This window comes from Triticum aestivum, chromosome 6B (assembly GCF_018294505.1).
Source record: "Triticum aestivum cultivar Chinese Spring chromosome 6B, IWGSC CS RefSeq v2.1, whole genome shotgun sequence".
Taxonomy (NCBI): domain Eukaryota; kingdom Viridiplantae; phylum Streptophyta; class Magnoliopsida; order Poales; family Poaceae; genus Triticum; species Triticum aestivum.
The window spans coordinates 625,516,473-625,537,594 of NC_057810.1; the positions used below are offsets into that span (position 1 = coordinate 625,516,473).

A 21,122-nucleotide genomic window follows, 5' to 3' on the forward strand; every position below is an offset into this window, starting at 1 on the left:
CCGAATATCCTAACAAAATAGTTTTGGATAACTTTGATTTATCTTAACAATATAGATTTTATAGGATTTTTGAATAATCACATGTACAAAAAAAGTATGTAAATTTTTGAAAAATGGGCACAAAATTAAAAAGATAAATGAATTTAAGAATTACTCATGAAATTTTGAAAAATGTTCTCATAATTTTAAAATTTATGTGCATTTATAAAAATCATGATTTCACAAATAATGCATAAATGTTTCATATATATATTTTAAAAATTACAAAAAAAATGTCAAGAATAAAACCAAAATAAAAACTACAAAAGATCCGAAAGTAAACCACCGTTGAAGATACAAAAAAACATGCCACAGAAAAACAGCACATGGACCGGTCCATGTGCGTTTATCCGACATTTGTTTCCATTTTTTTAGAACAGATACTTCTGTTGCAATGAGAGACGTTTTTTTTGGAATAGAAGGACGGAATTCCTATACGCCACTTATCGCGGCAACTAGTCGCGGCTTCGCACAGAGCGCAGCTCACACTGGGCCGGCCCATTTGGGTTTCGCTTCGCGAGATAAAAGAATCACAAAAACAAATCGCTGCAGGTATCGAACCACCAACCTCCTGTGTATATGTTCACGCCTCGCTAACAACAACGACTACCGCTTGCAATTGAACGAATAACAACACGACACTACAAGAGGTTTGCGAGCGAGGGATGATGTGGGCCGACCCGCCCACCGATTTTACCATCCTGGTTTTGGAAACCTTCCACAGGTTTCTGAACTAGTTTTTTTCGGTTTTAGGTACTTTCTAGGAGGTTCCTGGACCAGTTTTTTGTTGTTTCAATTTCTTTTCTTTTTTTCTTTCTCTCATTTTCCTGTTTCTTTTTCTTTCCTTTTTATTTTCCTTTTTATTTCAAATGATATTCATGTTTCTTGAAAATTCTTTCACATATTTATGAAAAAGTTTGCATTTTACAAAATTTGCGAGTTTCAAAAAATTCATGTTTTTTAAAAAATGTTTGGGTTTCCAAAAATTGTTCACGTTTTCAAATTTCTTCTGTAGTTCCAAAAATTGTTCGTGTTTTAAAAAAAACTTTCCTTTTTTTGTATTTCTGTTTCTTTACTTCATTTTTTTATTTTTCTTTGTAATTCCTTGTTATTCCCTTTCTTGTTCTTGAGAATTTCAAGTTATTTTCAAAAATTCAAAAAAAATTCAGAAGTTTAAAAATATTCCTGTTATTATCTTTTGTTCACAAATTCAAAAAACAATTCTTCATTTTTATAAAAATGTTCGTATATTTTAGAAAAATGTTCAACTTTCAAATATTGTTCAGAATACCAAAAAACATTTCACGTTTTGAAATTTCCTTCTGGGGTTTGAAAAAATGTTCATCTTTCAAAATTCATTCACAATTTAAGAAAAATGTTCATGTCTTCCAGTTTTGTTCTGTAGTTTCAACAAATGTTCCCATCTCAAAATTTGTCTGCAACTTTCGAAAATTTGTCTGTTTCTAATTTTGTTTGGAATTTTAAAAAAATGCCCGCTAATTTTTATAAATGTTTACATTTTCAAATTTATCCAGGAGTTTCCATTTTTTTAAATAGTCATGTATCCATAATTTGTTTTGGAAATTGAAAAATTTCCATCTTCTTATTTTTTTCATGTTCCCTTTTCGTTTTTAAGAATATTCACAGTTTTAGAAACTGTTCGTGATTTTATAAAAACTGTCCATGTTTTTCAAACAATGTTCAAAAATTTAAATTTTGTTTTGAGTTTGAAAAATGTTCTTGTTTGAAAAAATGTTCACGATTCCAAAAATATTCACGTTTCCAAATTTTTGTTCGGAGTTTCCAAAAATGCTCCCTTTAACGAAAAATTATTCACATATTAAAAAATGTTCATGATTTTCAAAAAAGTGTTCAGATTATCAAAACTTTGTTCACATATTCAAAAAAGTTCCAGATTTTTAGTTTTTCTTCTCAAATTTGAATAGTATTTGCTTTAAAAAAACACTTTTCTCAAAATAATGTTCGTGTTCGAAATTTGACAAAATGTTCGGATCTGCATTGCCTTTTTTGTTGCGGGTGGATCTGCATTGCCTTTAGCTTGGCGCAACATAGTAAAACAAGAAAGCCTATCTAGCCCATTGGGTAGGCTCATGCGTAAGTAACAGGAGGTGCCTGGTATCCCTCCCTCGAGAGCAGTCCTAATCTTTTTTTTTTGAGCGGTGAGAGCGGAAATCTCTATTCCCCGCTCGCTGCGGCAAGATGTCGGGCAATCGCACAGGAGGAGCGATGCTAGCGACGTATATGGGCCGGCCCACTTCGTTATTTACACAGGTGCGGCCAACCGGTTTTGGGAACCTTCTAGAAGGTTCCCTGAACCGGGTTTTTTTCTGTGTTGTTTCCTTTTCGGTTTTTTGCTTTCTATTTTATTTATTTTTCGTTTTTTCCATTTTCCATTTTCTTTTTTTCTTTTTTCTGTTTCTTCTATTTTCTTTTTCTTTCCTTTTTCTTCCTTCTAAAAACTGTTCAGAATTTAAAATATGGTTGCATTTAAAAAATGTTTCCTTTTGTTTTATTCAAAAATTTCAACTTTTCAAATTTGTTCAGGATTTCAAAATAATGTTTCCATTTAAATAAATTGTCAAATATTTTAGATATTTGTTTGTATTTTCAAATTTTGTTCGGTTGTTTAAAAAAATGTTCCCATTTTAAAATTTGTTCAAGATTTCAAAATAGTGTTTCCATTTAAAAAATCTCTCAAAATTTTTAGAATTTTTTTTATTTTCAAATTTTGTTTGGGAGTTTCAAAAAATGTTCCCTTTTTAAAATTTGTTTGTGTATTTCAATAAAATTACATATTTTCAATTTGTTGTCAAATTGTTCACAAATATGAAATAATGTTCGAGCTTCAAATTTGTTCGGGAGTTTAAAAAATTGTTCGCAAGTTTTAAAAAATCTTTGTATTTCCAAATTGTGTTCAGGAGTTCAAAAAAATGTTCCCATGTTTCGAAAAAATTGCATATGCCAAAATTGTTTTTGAATTTCAAAAGTGTTCCAGGTTTTTAATGAAAATGTACAGGAATTTGAAAATTTGTTCGCAATTTCAGAAAAAGTTCGTTTTTTCAGTAAATGTTCAGGAATTTTAGAAAATGTTTCCTTGTTTTACAAAAAATTCACAATATGAGAAAATGTTCAATTTTTTAAAATTGTTCACGTTTTAGAAAATTGTTAAGTTTTGTAAAAACTGTTCGTGTTTTTTTTTCTAAACTCGGAATACAAAAGTTGTTCACATTTTTTCAGAAAGAAACCTGGAGTATCAGAAAATATTTTTGCGGCATTTCAAATTGTTCAAAAATTTGAAGAAATGTTTGAAGAAATGTTTTTTCCAAAAATCTCAATCAGGATGTGGGTTGTTATAGTGTTGGTCGCCTTTTCATTTCGCTTGTAGCTTAGTGGTGGAGTGGCTAGCCTGTCACAGTTTGTAGTCTGGCGTTGTTGAGGTACTGGGATCGAATCCCAGTGTTGCCATCTTGTTTTTGGTGTTTTTTTAGGTCGCGCGATCGACAGGAAACACAAGTCCGTGGGCCGGCCCAGTCGTGCGTCGCCTGTGTGCTCCCAGCTACTGTTTTAATATTTTTTGTCCCGGTGAGAGCAGTCTTAATATTTTTTGGATTTTTCACTGTGTTCTGATAATGGGCCGGCCCAGCTGTAGTCGCCCCTGTGCGTTCGCTCGGCAATTCGCCGCAACGAGCGGCGCATAGGAGCTCCCCTATGAGCCTTAAACATGGGCTTAACTCCTCAGAAACAGAACCTCCGATCCAGCCCAACCACCCCTCTCCCTCTTCTCCCGCACCTTCTCCGACACGCTGCTCCCCCTCCATACCGCCAAAACTTTTGCAGCGCCTCCAAACCCCCGCTTCTCCATTCCTAAAAATCCCCCAAAACTCCCAACTCCGAGCGGAAAATCCACACGATTCGGTGCCCATTTCGAACCGTTCCACTCGCCGGAGGTGGCGCGATGCCGTCGAGGAGCAAGCGCGACCGCCGCGGCAGCGATTCCGACGACGAGGAGGAGGAGGAGGTCGTCACCCTCTCCTCCGACCCCGACGAGTCGGAGTCCGAGGCGGAGCGCGGGGTGGAGGCGGCCGACGACGACGACGAGTACGTGGCGGACAGCAGCGATGCGGGCGGCGTCGAGGACGAGTCTGAGGAAGGGGGCGACAGCGATGACGGCGGCGGCGACGGCGGGCGGCCAGTCCGGGGCGGGCGGCGTGGCGCTGCGGAACCCGACGAGGAGAGGAAGTCGCAGAACGTGGACGCGCTCGTCAGGTACTCTCCGGCCCCACCATTCCGGCCCATGTGTGCGTGTCCGTGCTGTGCGCTGGTGGTGTATCGACGCATCTTAGTGGATTCATAGGGGCTAGGGTTTGCATTAGTGTTCATCTATTTTTTTTATGGCGACGAGACTAGTCGATGGATGCTCCTGAATCGTTGTGGGACGTGCTTGTGGTTTCAGATGCCAATTCAGCATAAGAGTCCCCAGTGATACACTAGTCCACGCCCTGTTAGATACTACAGTACATTTGAACAATGTGCCTCAGCTTGGGTATGTTTGATCCGGTTCCTCTAGAATTTAGCATAAGAGACCCAAGTCAAATTCCTCTCCCCACACCGTGGTCTATTCTGGAAAAAACAGGGTATAATTTACATCCTATGTAACTTACAATGTGATAGAACGATCTCTCTTTTTCATCCCACTCGATTGGTTGTTTGCCATGTAATCTGCAGGGTTATCTCCTGAGAACTTTGTTCTGGAGTATCCAAGCCTGAATGTTGATGCTTTGGTCTGGCCCCTCTCGCTAACTAGCTATACCTGTCACTCAAGTTTTCGTAACGGCTTCAAGCTGAATATTGCCATTCGGCGTAAGTACGGTGGCTGGTGAGTATGGATATGGCCGAATGACTTGCAGGAGATCGCATGAAGCTGGCAAATCTGGACAGAGAGATTTAACCTTCTATATTCCGTCTTGTAACTCTTTTCATGTGTGGACAGAATGGACTTAGTCAATAACTCATTGTGCATACCAAGTAAACCGTAGGTAGCTATGTGCAACAGAGTGCTCTGTAGTGTGGATACACTAGTCATCTCTCTTTCATGATTTTAAGCACAGAGATATGACAGTGAGTACCTTGTACAATAGGACTAGCCTTCTACATGAAAGATTCCTGAAATCTTACTGTATTGGTCAGAGAAATTATGGTCAGCTGGAACAATCTTGCGCTATGTGATGTATTGCTAATGTTCACTTTAAGCCTTCTTCTCAGTTACAAGTCATTTTCTCTTAGATTGCCTTGCACACACTGAAATTTGTTTTGGTTTAATTGACTATCGCATCACAAATGCACTCACTCTCTTGTTTGAAGATATTTATGCATTTTTTCCTGGTTTCTGTCAGGGGAAACCTGGTTGTCAGAAGGCAGCCACTTATTCCACGTATCCTTTCAGTTTCTGATGCGGCAGCGATAGCTCGAAAACCATTCAAACCTCCGTGTGGAAACGGATATAGTGAAAATAGTGAGCTTCTTGCTCGGCGCCTTTCAGCCCGTAAAAGATTTGTCCCATGGGGTTCAGTACAGCCATTTGCAGTTCCAAACAATCTTCAGCAGCTGCCTACCATTGCTAGTGATAATTCCTCAGAGAAAGAGGAACCTCTTCCATCTGGCATAGAGCCATTAATTTTGTGGCAACCCGAGGAATGTGACAAAGAGAATAACAATTTTACTGCAATTGAAGTTGATCATCTGCTTGTACGTTACCTTCGTCCTCATCAAAGGTAATATATTATCCTGTTAATGTTTTTCCTATATTCATTTTTTACATGCTTGATTGTTTGCAGCGAACTCTCTATTTTATGGTTCCCCCCACAATAATTACAATCAGCATTAACTTTGTGCAGAACATGTACTCTCTGTAAGTTGTAGACATTCACATATAGATACTACATATTGCACTGTAGCTTTATTTTTAGTCTAAGCAGGTGCAAACAATAACTAACAATGCTGATTTCTTCTGAATCTTTTAGATGAAGAAAGTAAATCACATGGTTGTGTTGTAATGCAGGGAAGGAGTTCAGTTTATGTTTGATTGTGTCTCTGGGTTGCTAAGTGATGATGGAATCGCTGGATGCATTTTAGCTGATGACATGGGGTAATAAGCTGGAACAATTCACGCCCTCCCTCTTGTCCATTTTTATACTTTGATGTAAATACGCAATGTTTCTGTCTTCCAATCCTTTTATTTAGTCACTGACTCACTGTTACATAAAGCTACTTCTGACGCTTCCTTGCACTTTCCAGATTGGGTAAGACTTTACAGTCGATAACTTTACTATATACCCTTCTTGCTCAAGGCTTTGAGGGTAAGCCAATGGTTAAAAGGGCTGTCATTGTAACCCCCACAAGCCTAGTTAGCAACTGGGAATCTGAGATAAGTAAATGGTTAAAAGGCAAAGTGCACCTGCTTGCCCTCTGTGAAAGCACGCGTGCTGATGTTCTTTCTGGAATAGGAAGTTTCTTAAAGCCCTTGAGCCGTCTTCAGGTTTTCTTTTATCCAAACTCTTCTCCTTTCTGCTATTTTCTATTTACCATGCTTACTAATTGCAATCAGAATTGCATGTTCATTGGTGAATTTATATGTTTGGAATTGTCATCAGGTACTTATCGTATCTTACGAGACCTTCCGCATGCATTCGTCAAAATTTGAAATACCAGGAAGCTGTGACCTTCTCATATGTGATGAGGCTCACAGGCTGAAAAATGACCAAACACTAACAAATAAGGTATATCAGTTTGCCAATTCAGTTCCTTTTCTTACATACATGAGTCGTTTGCACTTAAGTTCATCTCCGATTTTGCTCTTCCTGAACTCATGAAAACACTTGATGCACCAGGCATTGGCGGCCCTTCCTTGTACACGGCGTATCCTGTTATCAGGTACCCCAATGCAGGTAGGTTTTTGCTTTCCCATTCTTTTCCATATTGTAGCTGGAACCATTGTTTTGAATTTTGATATATTCATTTTCCTCTGCAGAATGATTTGGAAGAGTTCTTTTCAATGGTAAATTTTACAAATCCAGGTGTTCTGGGGGATGCCGCATATTTTCGCCGATATTATGAAGTATGTACTTTTTACGAAAATCACAAGTTATACTGCTCCATCCGTCCCGAATTACCTGTCGCAGAAATGGATGTATCTAGGCGTATTTTTAGTTCTAGATACATCCATTTCTGCGACAAGTAATTCGGGATGGAGGGAGTATGAATTACAACTATTTATTAACAGATAGTGTGTTCTCAGATATATTTGTTATCAAGTTTCTTTGTGTGTTGTGCACCTAAAATCATGTGCTACTCCTGTTAATTGCATTCTATCTTCCTTTCCTCTGTATTTAACTCTAACATTATCTGCCCCTAACTGAAGGCACCAATAATTCGTGGAAGAGAACCCGCAGCAACTGCAGAAGAAAAGAAGTTAGGATCCGAGAGATCTGGAGAGCTTAGTGCAAAAGTAAATCAGGCAAGTCCTTTTCCTCTGAAGAAGATTGTCTGCACTCTGCACTACATAATTTTGAACAACTGTATTGTCCACATTTATGTTATAATCTCCTCTAGAATTGTTTGGATGCATTTTCTTTTACAATTTTATGGGCTCTAGGTTAATTACCTTCTGAATTCTTCTGATGGCTTCTCAATGATATTCAGTTTATATTGAGACGAACGAATGCCCTGTTGTCCAATCACTTGCCACCAAAGGTATGTTCTGTCCAGTGTATATTTGGCCGGATATGTTCATCGCACATTCAGAAAATACAAAAAGAATTGTGTACCTACTATCCATTTTGTCTTTTATAGTGATTCCTCCTTTTTACATTATATATAATTGTGCCTCATCTACATTACTTAACCCTGCTTATGTATAGATTGTTGAAGTAGTGTGCTGCAAGCTGACTCCTTTACAGATGACACTGTACAACCACTTCACACACTCCAAAAATGTAAGGAAATTTTGTACCGTTCTGAGTTTCAAGCAATATTCATTAGGCACATGTAAGGTACTCGGAGTTATATTTACAGTAGTCTGTGGTTGACCCTGTCAGGTTAAACGCTTGATATCTGAAGAAGCAAAGGGTTCTAAAGTTTTGGCATATATTACTGCTCTTAAGAAATTATGCAACCATCCGAAGGTAAATAATTTCAGTTTAATGTTTCGCTCCACGATATATCTCCTTTAGTGAAAGTAGTTTTGACAGTAGGATCAGAGTTTATTACAATGTATTTTTTTACTGCAATTAGTTAATGTCTGTACCTTGCTATACCCCAACACATTGAGCTCGTCTGGCTCTGCCTTCTACACGCCCTTGGCTCCGCCGCTGCACTTGGTCGATCTCCTCACCTGGCATCATGATGTTGTGGCCCTGCTTGACCTACATTACATCCTCAGCATCACTGCCACGCTGGATTGAGCTTTGTCTTGACACCTGGCACGATTTGTGTTGAAGTATTTGTTTTTTTCCCCTCATAAAAAAGTATTAGTTATGTTGTTAAGATATGTATCTGCGGCATTGTTTATAAGGCGGTAAGGCGACCTAAGGCGAGCACCAACCGCCCTGACGCCTAAGTGACTCGTAAGCGCCTAAAGCGTGCATAGTTGTAAGGCGCTGCCAGGGCGCCTTGCCGCCTACGCGTCCAAGGCGGGACATCTTATAAACAATGACCCGGGAGGTTGAAGAGGGTGAATGAATCCCCACGACCACCATCACCAACTCTAATATTTGTAGTAGTAACTAGTAATTGATCTCTCTTTCAAGCACCATAGGATTAAGTACAACATTGTATACTTCTATATTGCTGTCAAGTGCTACCCTGCATCTGCATTATATACTGGAATTATGTACTTTTCAAGACAATGTCCGTTGACAGTTTTAAGGCTTGTTCATGATAATGTATCCTGCATAGATTGACAATATAAGCTGACCCCATATTCCTTGTAAAATGCGGAATAGGCTTGGTAACTAAGTTCTTGCACTGACTTTTTAGTTCTTGATTACCTGGCAGCTAGGAAGTTACTAATGTGATTTGATAGGTTATGGGAAATTCTGGGTTGTTGTTGCCTGTGTTACTGTTCTTCATAGCCAGCCTGCATCAGTTTCACTTTTTTGGTAACTATATGTAGCATGCCAAACATATGTTGGTTGGTTATCTTGGTATTGCAGCTAATCTATGACACCATAAAGAGTAGCAAGTCAGGAGGCTCCGGTTTCGATGACTGTCTACGCTTTTTCCCTCCAGAACTGTTTCAAGGAAGGTATGCCTAACTTTTCTCACTAGCTTCTCAAGCAAATCCAACTTATCTGTATTGTTTCTTTTATGCAAGATCTGGATCATGGACTGGTGGAGGAGGAATGTGGGTAGAACTATCCGGCAAAATGCATGTGTTGGCTAGATTGCTTGGGCACCTCCGACTGAAAACTGATGACCGTATTGTCCTTGTATCAAATTACACTCAGGTAAGATGTTTTTAATGTATTATGTTGATAACGCAGTATCATCGTAGTAAGGTTTTGTTGGTCTTGGCGGGTCCATTGGGGATGGATGTTGTAAGATTTAAACTACGTTCCTCTCATTAATGAATTGGCTAAGCTCCCATCTGTATGCTTCAATAATAAGAAAATATGAAGGTATTGTTGGTGATGGCAAAATTCGTATCTTGAAAACTTTCATGGGGTCCTGCAACAATAAGTCGAACATGAGTGCACTTATTACTGTCTATGTTGTCTTAAGTTCTACATTCTTTGCAGCCATAGGCCTGCTAGTGCTAGCATTCTTTACACTGGCTAGTGGCTACTGAAAACCATTTTTTTTCAAGTTAAATTATTAAATACTTCTAATAAACAAAGGGATGGTAGTAACCAGTAAGCCATTATTAATCCCGAATCTTCATTGCCTTTACTATCATGTTTATGGTCAGACCATATCCTGCGGATATACTAATTATAAGAACTATGAAAGTCAAAAGGTATGTACTCCCTCCGTTCACAAATATAAGATGTTTTGGATATTTCAATTTGGACTACATACGGACTGAAATGAGTGAACAAACACACTAAAATGTGTCTATATACATCCGATTCAGAAAAAAGTTGGAACCTCTTATATTTGTGTATGGAGGGAGTATCTTACAACCAGAAGCCCTACAGCACAAAGTCAAGAACATTGTACTTGGAATTAAGGGTGAAGTGATAGAGTTACCTTAAACCTATATATTGGATATATGTTTGGTTTCCTTTTTGAACTGTCAAAATCATACTCCCTCCGTCCCATATATAAGAGTGTTTTTGACACTACACTAGTGTCAAAAATGCTCTTATATTACAGGACAGAGGGAGTATATTTAAACTGCTCCCCCCAATCCAAATTAATTGACGCAGTTTAGTAGTACAACTTTATATACTAAACTTGTGCTAAAGCTGCGTCGATTAATTTGGATCGGAGGGAGTACCAGTTTTTGCACAAGTGCAGGTGACCTTATTTTTGCACCTCTTCCTACTTGTTTTGTGTACTACATATTCTCTGTATGTCTGTCATCAAACGACAGAGTAGAGTCTTTAGAATGTGCGTGTAAACTAGTTTCTGTTCATAAAAGATACTCCCTCCGTCCCAAAATAAGTGACTCAACTTTGTACTAGCTTTAGTACAAAGTCGAGTCACTTATTTTGGGACGGAGGGAGTACTTGTTATAATTATTTGCTCTTTGGATACCTGCAGTCTGCAGAGCTGGAGTCATTAACTATTATCATTGTCTAAAAGTGCAGACATTAGATTTATTTGCACAATTATGTCGGGAAAGAAGATATCCATATGTTAGACTTGATGGATCAACATCCATTAATAAAAGGCAAAAGTTGGTGAACCAATTCAATGATCTATCTAGAGTACGTAACATCAACCTTGTACCCTGAACCGAAGAACTTATAACCTATCATTATATTCTAAATTACTGCATTTGGCAGGACGAGTTTGCCTTTCTACTTAGTAGCAAGGCAGGCGGTTGTGGGCTTAATTTGGTGGGTGGAAATCGATTGGTTCTCTTTGACCCAGATTGGAACCCTGCCAATGATAAGCAGGTTAATATCTGTGATTTATCACTCTTGATGGTTCTGTCTGACTCCACACACCTTGCCTGAGTTGAACCTTTTCATCTTTTGATATTTGCAAAGGCTGCTGCTAGAGTCTGGAGAGATGGACAAAAGAAGAGAGTGTACATATACAGGTTCTTGAGCACTGGAACCATTGAGGAGAAGGTTGACAGCTCCATTTCTTTTCATTCCTTTTTACTTACTTTTTCATTATCAAGTGAAGGAATACTGAGTTGCTGATTACTTCTTCTGCTGACAATATGATATGCCACACTCATCTATAGGTATATCAGCGTCAAATGGCAAAAGAAGGCCTCCAAAGAGTTATTCAGCAGGAACAAGCGGACGACAAAATGCAGGATCAAGTACCTGGAGTTTTCTTTTTGATCCTTGAATGTGCCAAATATGTTAATTTCTCACGTCTTCGTTTCACTTTTGTAGGGCAATTCTCTTTCAACAGAAGATCTGCGTGATCTTTTTACTTTGCATGATCAAGTCAGGTGAACTCTGCTTCTCCATTATAGCTTGGATCAGTTGCCAGTCATGCACATAAGTGTAATTAAGTTGTGTTTGCAGTCACCATTTTGTTGGGATCAAGGTCGCAGTTTCTTGCAAAACATAAGGCCTTACTACATAAGTTGTTTGATAAAAGGAGTTCATGATCATTTGATTTAGGTTGAGGGTGTAATAAGTAGTCAAATTACCATTGGCTTGCAAACATAATGTCAAAAACTGTTGCAAATATGCTATTCATAGAAACCAGATTCGTTTCTAAGTTAGGCCTAAATACTCTGTTATTAGTTATTACCATTGAATACTATTCAAAATATGTAAAAGCCAATATCCAGATTCATTGGTTACGTCTATATGTAGTTGATATTATACATCATCCTTTTCCTTCCATTTGGTCTCGCAGGTCTGAAATACATGAAAATTTGAAGTGCGGTCGCTGTAAGAAGGATCACTGTATGCCGTTAGATGGTAATGGTTTGGATTTAGATGCCGCTAAGCCTGATACAGTTTCGACATCAAAAGAAAAGTTGTATACTGATATTGGTGGCTTTAGAGAGATCTCTGGATGTGTGCAGAAAATGAATTGTTCAAATCAACAGGTAGTTTATGCGACACCCTTTTCTGTTAGAATGTAGCTCTGTAGTTGCTTCAAATCTCAAGTACTTTGCTGCGCTGCTCCGTTAACACCCTTTTCAGATCGAACAACCTTCTGAAGAAGATTTACGAAGTTGGGGCCATCATTCTGATCCATCAACTGTACCTGATACCATCCTCCAGTGTTCTGCTGGTGAAGAGGTGATAGCCTCAGTTCATGTCTCTTATGCATCTAGTTATATAGGTCTTCTTTGTGTTAGAACTCACAAATCTCACACCTTCATTACTTTTTTAGTTTTTTCAGTTGTTGTAAGATTCTACCACTTCCACTTGATACACTTGTTCTTACAGTTACCAGTTTTTTATCCGATTATAAGGAAAAGAAAGTTTGGTTTAGTAACGTAGTTCTGAGGAACTGCTGCCATTTGTCAACAAATGACATGTGTATCTTGCAGGTTTCTTTTGTTTTCACCAATCAGGTTGATGGGAAACTTGTTCCAGTTGAATCTATGGTGCGATCAACAGCTCATCAACCAAATGGAGTGACCGCTAGTGGAGAAAAAGAAGCGGTGAAAATAAATTCTCCGAGGAAACCTGGAAGGCAATCTTTACTTGGCAAGAATTTGAAGATGATGGGATTCAATTTGAAGAATTCGTCTTTGAAATCTCCAACTAAATCCAAGGGGACATCTCCAGTTTGCTTGCAACCGTTTAGAAAAACCAACCCCTCATCAGATCATCAACATTCATCTTTGAAATCTCCAACTAAATCCAAGGGGACATATCCAGTTTGCTTGCAACCATTGAAGAAAAACAACCCCTCATCAGATCATCAACCTCAGACTAAAAGACTTCATGTTGCTTCTGATATATCCGATGATGATTTTGTTTGAATCCATCCAACTTAGAGCTAAATTCTCCATTGAAATGGCATCTGTTGATCTGTCTTATTCATGTAAATACTGTCGTCTGCTTCGTGCAGTGTACATACTGCATATGGTTATGGTGAGTAACAAATCATCTGAAAAACACCCCCCCTGTGAGCTTGTATCCCTCTGTGAAATGCATATCAAATATATTTATTCAAAAATTGAAACGATTGTAACTTTTAGATGGTAACCACCTTTTCAATTGGACAGAGCATTATTGATCACTTGGTCTTTCCATCAGAGTAAGAAAAACTGACATGGTTGCTGATAACTTGCAGATCATTTCAAGACGAAGAGCTGCACTGCAAATCTAATCATTGTAACACACTAGCACCAAAGGTTCACTTCTGTTTTCGTTTTTCATACATTACAATCGTGCAGGGTGAGGTTGGTTTACTGTTATAATTCATGGCATCTGTGAGCTTGTCTATAGATCTACTTTTCACTTCATGTGACACTGGTAAATAATATTTAGGCTGTTTTGACACTGTGTTGTCTTAGTCTGTGTACAGTTTCCACACCTGGCCGTAATATAGCTCATATTTGTTTTTAGGCCAGCACTTCTATCAATGTTAGCTCCTGGATGTACATGCAGTTCTCAAATAGTTTTGCGTTTCTTATTGTACTAAATGCTTCTGAGCTTAGCACCCAATCGTCTGAGAGATGTTTAGGTTGTAGCCGTTACCGTAATAAAAGTTCATGAAACTGTGAGATCTGCGGCATGCAAAGGAGACCAGCTGGGCAATTTGAGTATGTTATTCTGACAAACAACTAGATCGGGCACTGGGTTGTTTGCTTTCACCTCCATCTTTCTGTTATTTAGGCCTTACCATGTGGGTGACAGCCACACTCTCAAGTTAGTGTATTCAAAGCTTGGCATTTGCACTGTTGTGGTCACCCCCATAGCATAGTCAAATCAAAGTACTCATAGATCCAGCCTAGCGGCTACTTTAGTATCATCTTGATCAAGTGTAAACTGAAAAATGGAAAATCCTGCTTATACAGGGGCTCACATTTCTTCAATCTACTAAAAGTAGAACTTTGCTGCAATATAAGCTGGACGTTTCCCCCAGAACATCCTTAATATGATTTGTTGTATTTTGAAATTAGAATTGCTCCATGCATGAAATACGTAGCCAGAGAAAAAAGGGTGGGTGGTCTTCACCTTTATTTATAACTAATTAACTATAAGGAAATATGTTCTGTTTTGTTTTCTTGAGATCTGTAGGATTAAAGGTAGTGGGTTGAGTCACAATGAGGCTGGTCTTCATTCCCACCACTCACATGTGCAGTCACAGAAGTTAACTCATTGCTGGAAGAAAAGAATTGGTGCTGTTCATGTGCTCACATGGGTTCTCTTGATCTTAAGAACTTTGCTTATACTAAAACTTTGACCATTATGTGGTTAGGTTTTCAAGCAACTTAACAAGTATAATGCACATGCTTTTCTCCCTATGAATGATTTGCTTTTCCTAAAATGGTTCTGAACTTCTGATCAGATGGTTTTGCATCAGTAGCTAAAACGTGATTCTGTTTATAATACATAATCTGCAAAAAATGCACACAGTTTGAACTTTTGATTCCGTGTTCTTACAGAACTCATACGGATCCTTTTTTATCTAATGATATTGCTGTGGAAATTAAACCTCACCTCAAACTGTTGATTTAGATTAGATGGTCCAATATTTCCAGCATAAAACCCTAGTTCTGTTGTCCTTGATATTACTGCGTCACACCAATATGAAAATCCTAATTCAACCCATCTATCTGATAGTAATGGGGCAAGTGTTAAATTCGATGACATTCTTAAGGGTCATTCTGAAATGTGTTAGAAAAATTTCTCTTCCCTGGCATGTCATGTTTTATATCTTTCCTTGGCTGCTAAGGGGGGAGTGAGGATAACATGATTAGATGGGTGCTTCAAAATTTTATGCTGTATTCAAGGCTGGGTGCACTCCAGATCAGATTTTGATGTCATGTATCAAAAGGTAGGTTTAACAATTTTTATCTTTGAAATCTCAGCCCCTTTTCCAGTGACATGGCACATCATCCAACAACACAAGTAACCTAACTGAGGCTTAATCTGCTATCCTTTTCTTATATGCGAGAGTTAATAATATACTTATATAAGAAGCCAGCATCCTGCTGGAGGTGGCTATTACGTCCAGTTCATAATAAAATGTCCCTTTGGACATAGCCCTACTAAAACTTTTGAAACTTTGACTACAGATATCTTTTTAAATATCTAGCCTTGATACTTGGAAATCGTATATGCAGATTTGCCTCGAAAAGTACTGGCATAATATCAACCTTTGTTTGATTTTATTGATATATTTGTAAATAGAAGTTAATGCTCCATGTTATGTGCCGGAGGCCTGTCCAAAACTTCAGCAAAATGTGGAGTATCTTGTTGCTGGTAATTTTGCCATTCAAGCATGTTACGCTCCATCCATTAGCATGGTACTGTGAGGTGACCTGAGACTAGACGAGTATTTAAAATGGTCCTATTTCCGCTAGGACATTATAGTTGTGATTTAATAGAAATAGGACAGGCATTACTAAGGAACAAGAACTCCTTGACCGGTCCGCTGTGAGGTGACCTGTAGGAGGCACAGGACGGAGGACCCGTATTATGATTGTTCATGGAGATGGAACCAATGCGAGGAGGGAGAGGATCCTTTGGGATCACATGGTCCTCCTATTCTGAGAGGTCCATGTCGCCAGCTCACTCTGGCTAAATAACAAACCGGTCAAGTATCGGTCAAATGATCTTGTTACCTACCTTCTCCCTCCCTCCTGCTGGTGCCCAACCGATCCCAATCCCGGACATTTTAAGCCTGCTAGCATTTTCTTTTGTTAATGTGGCATGTGCATGCGCACTTAACAATATCTGCCAGGCTATAGATGTTCCACTTCATCCTTTTTGTAGATAACAAGATGTTTCAATTCATAGAAATGTCACAGCTAGGGTTGACAGTTCAGATTTAGGAGAGAGTTACAATTGCAGTGCCTTTTGGGTGCGTTAGACTTTGATTTCCGGCATGCAACATTTTAACTGGATTTTAACTCCAATGATATGCAGCCATGTAGACTCGTTAAGAATGCCAGCTTATCTGATTCTTTGCTTGGGCATTCGTACTCCATTCTGCCCTGAACAGGGCTTTACCCCTGGCATCTGGAGATCTTACCATTGACGTTGCTTTCCCCCTGAACAGCATATATCTGTTCATTTGTTATGGAGATCGCTTTCTGGGCTCATCTGGTCTTGTTCTTCAGGTCCTATGCGCGGTCTTCGCAGGGGCCGCTGGTCCCGAATCCACGGGGAAGAAAGCTACCACCGAACCTACGCCCCCGCACCGCACCGTAGGCCGTCGGACTCAGGCCGTACGGATTTTCTTGTTCCTCAGTATGCGGCTCATGAACAAAGCCTTATGATTCTCTTGTCTCGCATCATCTCCAACAGTTGCCAGGCCAGTATGGCCCTGTGGCGTGTGGTGGAGCATCATGTGTTCAATGAGGAAAAGGACTGTTGTCTGTGCCTCGCTAATTCCCCCTGCAATTATGGATGGGTCTAATTTGTTCTACTCTACACTTTGGGGGTTGCACGAGAGGTTGGTATCCTTGCACCATACTCCTCGCAAACCCCACTATAATCATGCCCCTTGGCTCATTCGAAGAAATAATCATGCCCCTGCTCTCAATTATTTCATGTTGCTTGATGACACTAGTGTTATATGATAATCGAATCACAGACAAAACGTCTATTTCCCCTCGATGTATACCCTTTAAGTTTATAACTAAAACCATGCCCGCTCAGTCGTTTGGTTACAGTAAAAACACCATCTTTCACGTCATGACAGACATGTAATGGTAGTTCTGATCTGGAAATAATTCGAAAAGGGTTACGTGTCAAGCTGTGAGGTGAACCAAGTGGCGTTGGTCGGTGCAGCAGCCAGACCTTGCCGCATCTGGGTCATGCACTGCACGTGCGCTTGCTTTCCCGGTGGTAAAAGGGCCGGGAATCAAGTGCGGTTGCGGCATGCCAGAGTTCACTCTATCCAACCACCGTGCCGGGATTATGATAATGTCAATTACAAGCTGGACAGCCATTGTTTGACCGCGGCGAGGCCGAAGACCGGCATTCGCCACACGTCCGAGCAACTAGCACGCTTCCAAACAAGGAAGAATCACTGCTGGGTGCTGGCACACCGACGCTCCTGACTCCTGAGATTCTTCTCCCCCCATGAGCGCCGCACGCACGCGTCCATGCCCTCCGATCAGCATTGGGACTTGTGATCTATCCTCCCAAGATCGCATAGCAAATCAACGGCCCGGCCTTCTTATCCTGGGCCTGGAGCTGACATAGAAAAACAAAACAATAGTTCGTTCCAGAACGATCCCGTGCTCTCAGTGAAAAGGTTTGAACAGTTGTACAGTGGCATGCAGTCAGTATGCTGTGGCGGTCTTTCAAGACGTCGCCAGGATTCCAAGTTTCAGATGCTGCCGTAACTCGAGAGTCAAGTTCCCAGTTTCAGGTAATGACAGATGAGTGGCTGGCCTTCAAAGCATGACTACGAAAAGCCATGACCAACCCTTACGTTTCCTATGGTTCGAGTAAACCCACATGCCCACATAGATACGTGTGGCCATGCCGACATTATTTTTACTGAAATGCCGACATTAGTGTACTCAGTATACTTCCCCAAAATATTCTAGGAAAAGCTACCACTACTACTGTATTTCACCTATGGCGCTGATCCATTGTTCACTGGTGGAGAAAACAGCTCGCCATGCATCTCAATCATCACCGTTTTCTACAGGCGGTGCTAAACAATCGCCGCGCACATCCATCTACCCAAAGCTCCATCCCAAAGCAGCTCCCCATCCTCTCCTCTCCTCTCTATATAACCCATCCAAATCCACCATCACCTCCACACCCAGTCACCCGTAACAGTGCCCCGTTTCTTCAGCTCACACGCCAAGACCAGACACCACCACCACCATCATCACCACCTTTTAAAAGCCTCCCTCGCCACACAGCAGCGAAGCCAGTCCACGACGATCGAGCTATGGCATGCGTTAACATGTACAACCCGGACGGCGGCGCGGTGGCGTTCGGCGGCGGGCAGCCGGGCCCGCGCATCTCCTTCTCCAGCGACTTCTCCATGGAGCCGCCGCCGCCGGTGCAGAACCGCGCCATGGGCCTGCGGTGCCAGGAGGAGGACCAGAACTTCGAGTTCTCCGTGGGCAGCCACCCCATGATGGCCGCCGACCAGCTCTTCTCCAAGGGCAGGATCCTCCCCTTCAAGGTCGAGGGGGGATGCCCGGCCTCCACGCTCCGCGACGAGCTCCGTGCTGGCCCCGCCGACGACGACAGGGCATCCACGCCCAAGGGGTCCAGCCGGTGGAGGGAGATGCTCGGCCTCCGGAAGTCGCTCTGCGTCGGCGGCGGCGTCGCCAGTAATGCCGCGGCCGCCAAGAAGAGCGACAAGGTCGTCGCCGTCGACGCCGACGCCAAGATAGCCACCGACATGGCCGCGCCCAAGCAGGTCCGTCCGCTGGTCATCTCCATGTAGTAATCTTTGCAGTCCGCGTTAGCCACGTAGTACAGCATAGTAGTACTACCAGTACGCAATTAATTAATTACAATTAGAGCTGTTGGATGAAGTGATAGGTTGTCTCATTACAGATGGTTTGACTCATTGCAGGAGCCATGAGAGGTGACCGGCCGATGGGGACGACGGCGACATGATCGGAAACTTCCTTCTTCCTCGCCATCGCTCGTGCCATGATCACCGGTCCTCTCTCATCGTGCTCGTCAGTCGTTTTGGGTGGCCTGATGGCCTGCGTGCTAGCTAGCTAGATGGACAGTGTCCATGTCCATGTCCATGTGTGTGCATGTGCTGAAGAGCAAACAATTCTGTAATTTCACTTTTTTTTCCTCTCCTTCTTTCATAAGTGATCCGCTCTCGTTCTCTAGCTAGCAGCTGTCCGTCCACTAGATCCGATCCCCATCACCTCACACTTCTCTCTTCTTCTTCTTCTTCTTCTTCTTCTTCTTCCAAGCTTTGTTTTTTCCTCCACCACCATCTCGCTCTGCCTGCCTGCCCATGGCCGGCCTGTACATAATGCTTGTGTGTAGATGGGAAATTTATGGTGCAATGATTAGCCTTTGCCAGACGGCCAGATCTGTGGCGACATGAGCTGAGCCCTTGCTGGCCTTTGTTGTAGGGATCATGCAACAGTTCGCTCCTTTGTCACCTTGCTCCGCTGTGCACCACATGCATGCTTCCTCCTCCTCCTCCGTCTGCCCACGCGATGTGCCCGGCCGCATGTGGGTTTATATATAAAGGCAGACAGGCGCCACAGAGCCGGCGTGTGCGATCGAGCGAGAGAGAGAGAGACGGAGATTGATGAAGGGAACATGTCTTCTGCACCGGATGCATCATCATCGTCCTGGCCGGCTAGATCGGTGTTAGTACTACCAATCTTATTGTATTGGTCCGTACGTGAGCTGTGAGCAAATGGTGCTCGGGTTTGCACTTTGCAGGAGAAAATGGATAGTGGGACGGCTATGCTAACGTTGCTTTAGCGCGTTTCGTGGGTGCACTGTCTCCCCCGTAGGTTGGCAGCCGGCGGTCGTAGTGGATTTGTATAAGAGGATAGCAGGATAAGCAAGCACCACAAGGTCCGTGGAATCAATTGCTGGCAGCACTTTGACGGGCTTTATCGTCGTCGGTCATGAGCGATTTGTGTCACAACTCCTGGTGAAACAGAACTGTCCCCTCCGAATCATTTTGCTTTTTCTGAACGAGCCATCAAGAGTGCTGGGAGACTAGGGAGGGTAACAGAAACAATGATCAAACAACGGGTTGGTTTGAAGACAAGAGGCCGCTTGTTTTCCCTTTGATCTGACCACGCACTTTGTAACACGGGGATTGATTGCATCAAGGACAGTGATGGCATCTTGGTTAGGATCCCCACAAAAATACAAACTGTTCCCATCCTGAGACGTCAGGTCGGCATGACCTATGCCCAACCAGCATGTCAAGATCAATGGCCAGCTCTTTTGAGGCGATTCTCAACAACCGCGTCTCGAGAATCAACAATCGGAAAAGAAGTCGATTCGATTATCCAAAACAGTATGAGAATCGATAGTGCAATGGAAAGACACCTGGGAACCATGTTTCTCACAATTCTGGGCCTCCCGCAAAATAAAAGAATTGAATAGCAGATTTCTGTGGGCAGTATTATTCTCAAGAATCAAAAGCTGAAATGAACTAGGCCCAAGTCCTGATCCACTCAGTAAAAAGAAATGATCCAAGTCCCCATGCGGCTTTGTTGAAACTTGCCAATGCCTGACGGCTACAAAAACACAAAGATCCAATATCTACTACTCCAGTATTGCTGTATCCAGACTTAATTTAGAGCCGACGAGAGAGAGAAAGAGAGAGAGTATGAATTTTGCCAAGGATTAGTGAAGTAGTAGTACTACTGGATAGTTGCATGCGTGAGATGACGAGGAGTAGGGGCAGGAGTAGGGGCGGTTACCAACATGCTCTCTTTGGCGCATACTTTCAGACCGGCCGCAACCGAAAGCTCGGCAGCCGCGAATGGCAGTACTCGGCTGGCCGTCAGCGTTTTTTTTCTCTCGAAAATGCACGAGTGTTCGTACTTTATATTAAAAAAAGGAGGGTAAAGAGCCCTCGAACAGCTGTTAATTACAAAGCGTTTGCACGCTTGCTCCATCTGGCTAGGCTGGTGTACCCACACACGACTAACTCCTCACACATGTCCACCTATCTAACTCCCCAAAGAACGCCGTCGTGTCGTACTTGAAGAGTCCTGCCTTTTTCCATGTCTTTCCCTCCTCCTGCACACGTTGCAACACTCG

General features: G+C 41.5%; 2 protein-coding genes across 3 annotated transcripts; both read left to right on the top strand.

Annotated features, from left to right (window-relative positions):
* The first annotated feature begins 3,837 nt into the window (after positions 1-3,837).
* On the top strand, positions 3,838-17,003 carry LOC123138366 (DNA repair and recombination protein RAD54). Of its 2 annotated transcripts, XM_044558334.1 has the most exons (23): positions 3,838-4,326; positions 5,454-5,831; positions 6,119-6,205; positions 6,355-6,595; positions 6,711-6,836; positions 6,948-7,004; positions 7,088-7,174; positions 7,478-7,573; positions 7,759-7,809; positions 7,977-8,051; positions 8,154-8,240; positions 9,270-9,361; positions 9,431-9,563; positions 10,869-10,988; positions 11,067-11,180; positions 11,274-11,357; positions 11,477-11,557; positions 11,634-11,692; positions 12,109-12,304; positions 12,402-12,500; positions 12,755-13,304; positions 13,507-13,567; positions 16,505-17,003. In XM_044558334.1, the coding sequence occupies exons 1-21, from the start codon at positions 4,016-4,018 to the stop codon at positions 13,190-13,192; spliced, it is 3,012 nt and encodes a 1,003-aa protein (XP_044414269.1). In that variant the 5' UTR covers positions 3,838-4,015; the 3' UTR covers positions 13,193-13,304; positions 13,507-13,567; positions 16,505-17,003. The 2 variants fall into 2 exon arrangements, with proteins under 2 accessions (XP_044414269.1, XP_044414268.1); XM_044558333.1 differs by lacking the exon at positions 16,505-17,003 and having other exon boundaries at positions 13,507-13,816.
* Positions 17,004-18,144: 1,141 nt separating this feature from the next.
* LOC123134598 (uncharacterized) lies at positions 18,145-19,416 on the top strand. The gene is made up of 2 exons (XM_044553819.1): positions 18,145-18,777; positions 18,937-19,416. The coding sequence occupies exons 1-2, from the start codon at positions 18,298-18,300 to the stop codon at positions 18,943-18,945; spliced, it is 489 nt and encodes a 162-aa protein (XP_044409754.1). The 5' UTR covers positions 18,145-18,297; the 3' UTR covers positions 18,946-19,416.
* Positions 19,417-21,122: the final 1,706 nt, after the last annotated feature.

What these genes read in the sequence shown, in the direction of transcription:
- LOC123138366 (XM_044558334.1), top strand. Translation starts at nt 4,016, where the DNA reads ATGCCGTCGAGGAGCAAGCGCGACCGCCGCGGCAGCGATTCCGACGAC. An exon ending in ACCAAACACTAACAAATAAG is followed by an intron (nt 6,837 to 6,947) that starts GTATATCAGTTT and finishes TTGATGCACCAG; the next exon opens with GCATTGGCGGCCCTTCCTTG. An exon ending in ACGACAAAATGCAGGATCAA is followed by an intron (nt 11,558 to 11,633) that starts GTACCTGGAGTT and finishes TCACTTTTGTAG; the next exon opens with GGCAATTCTCTTTCAACAGA.
- LOC123134598 (XM_044553819.1), top strand. Translation starts at nt 18,298, where the DNA reads ATGGCATGCGTTAACATGTACAACCCGGACGGCGGCGCGGTGGCGTTC.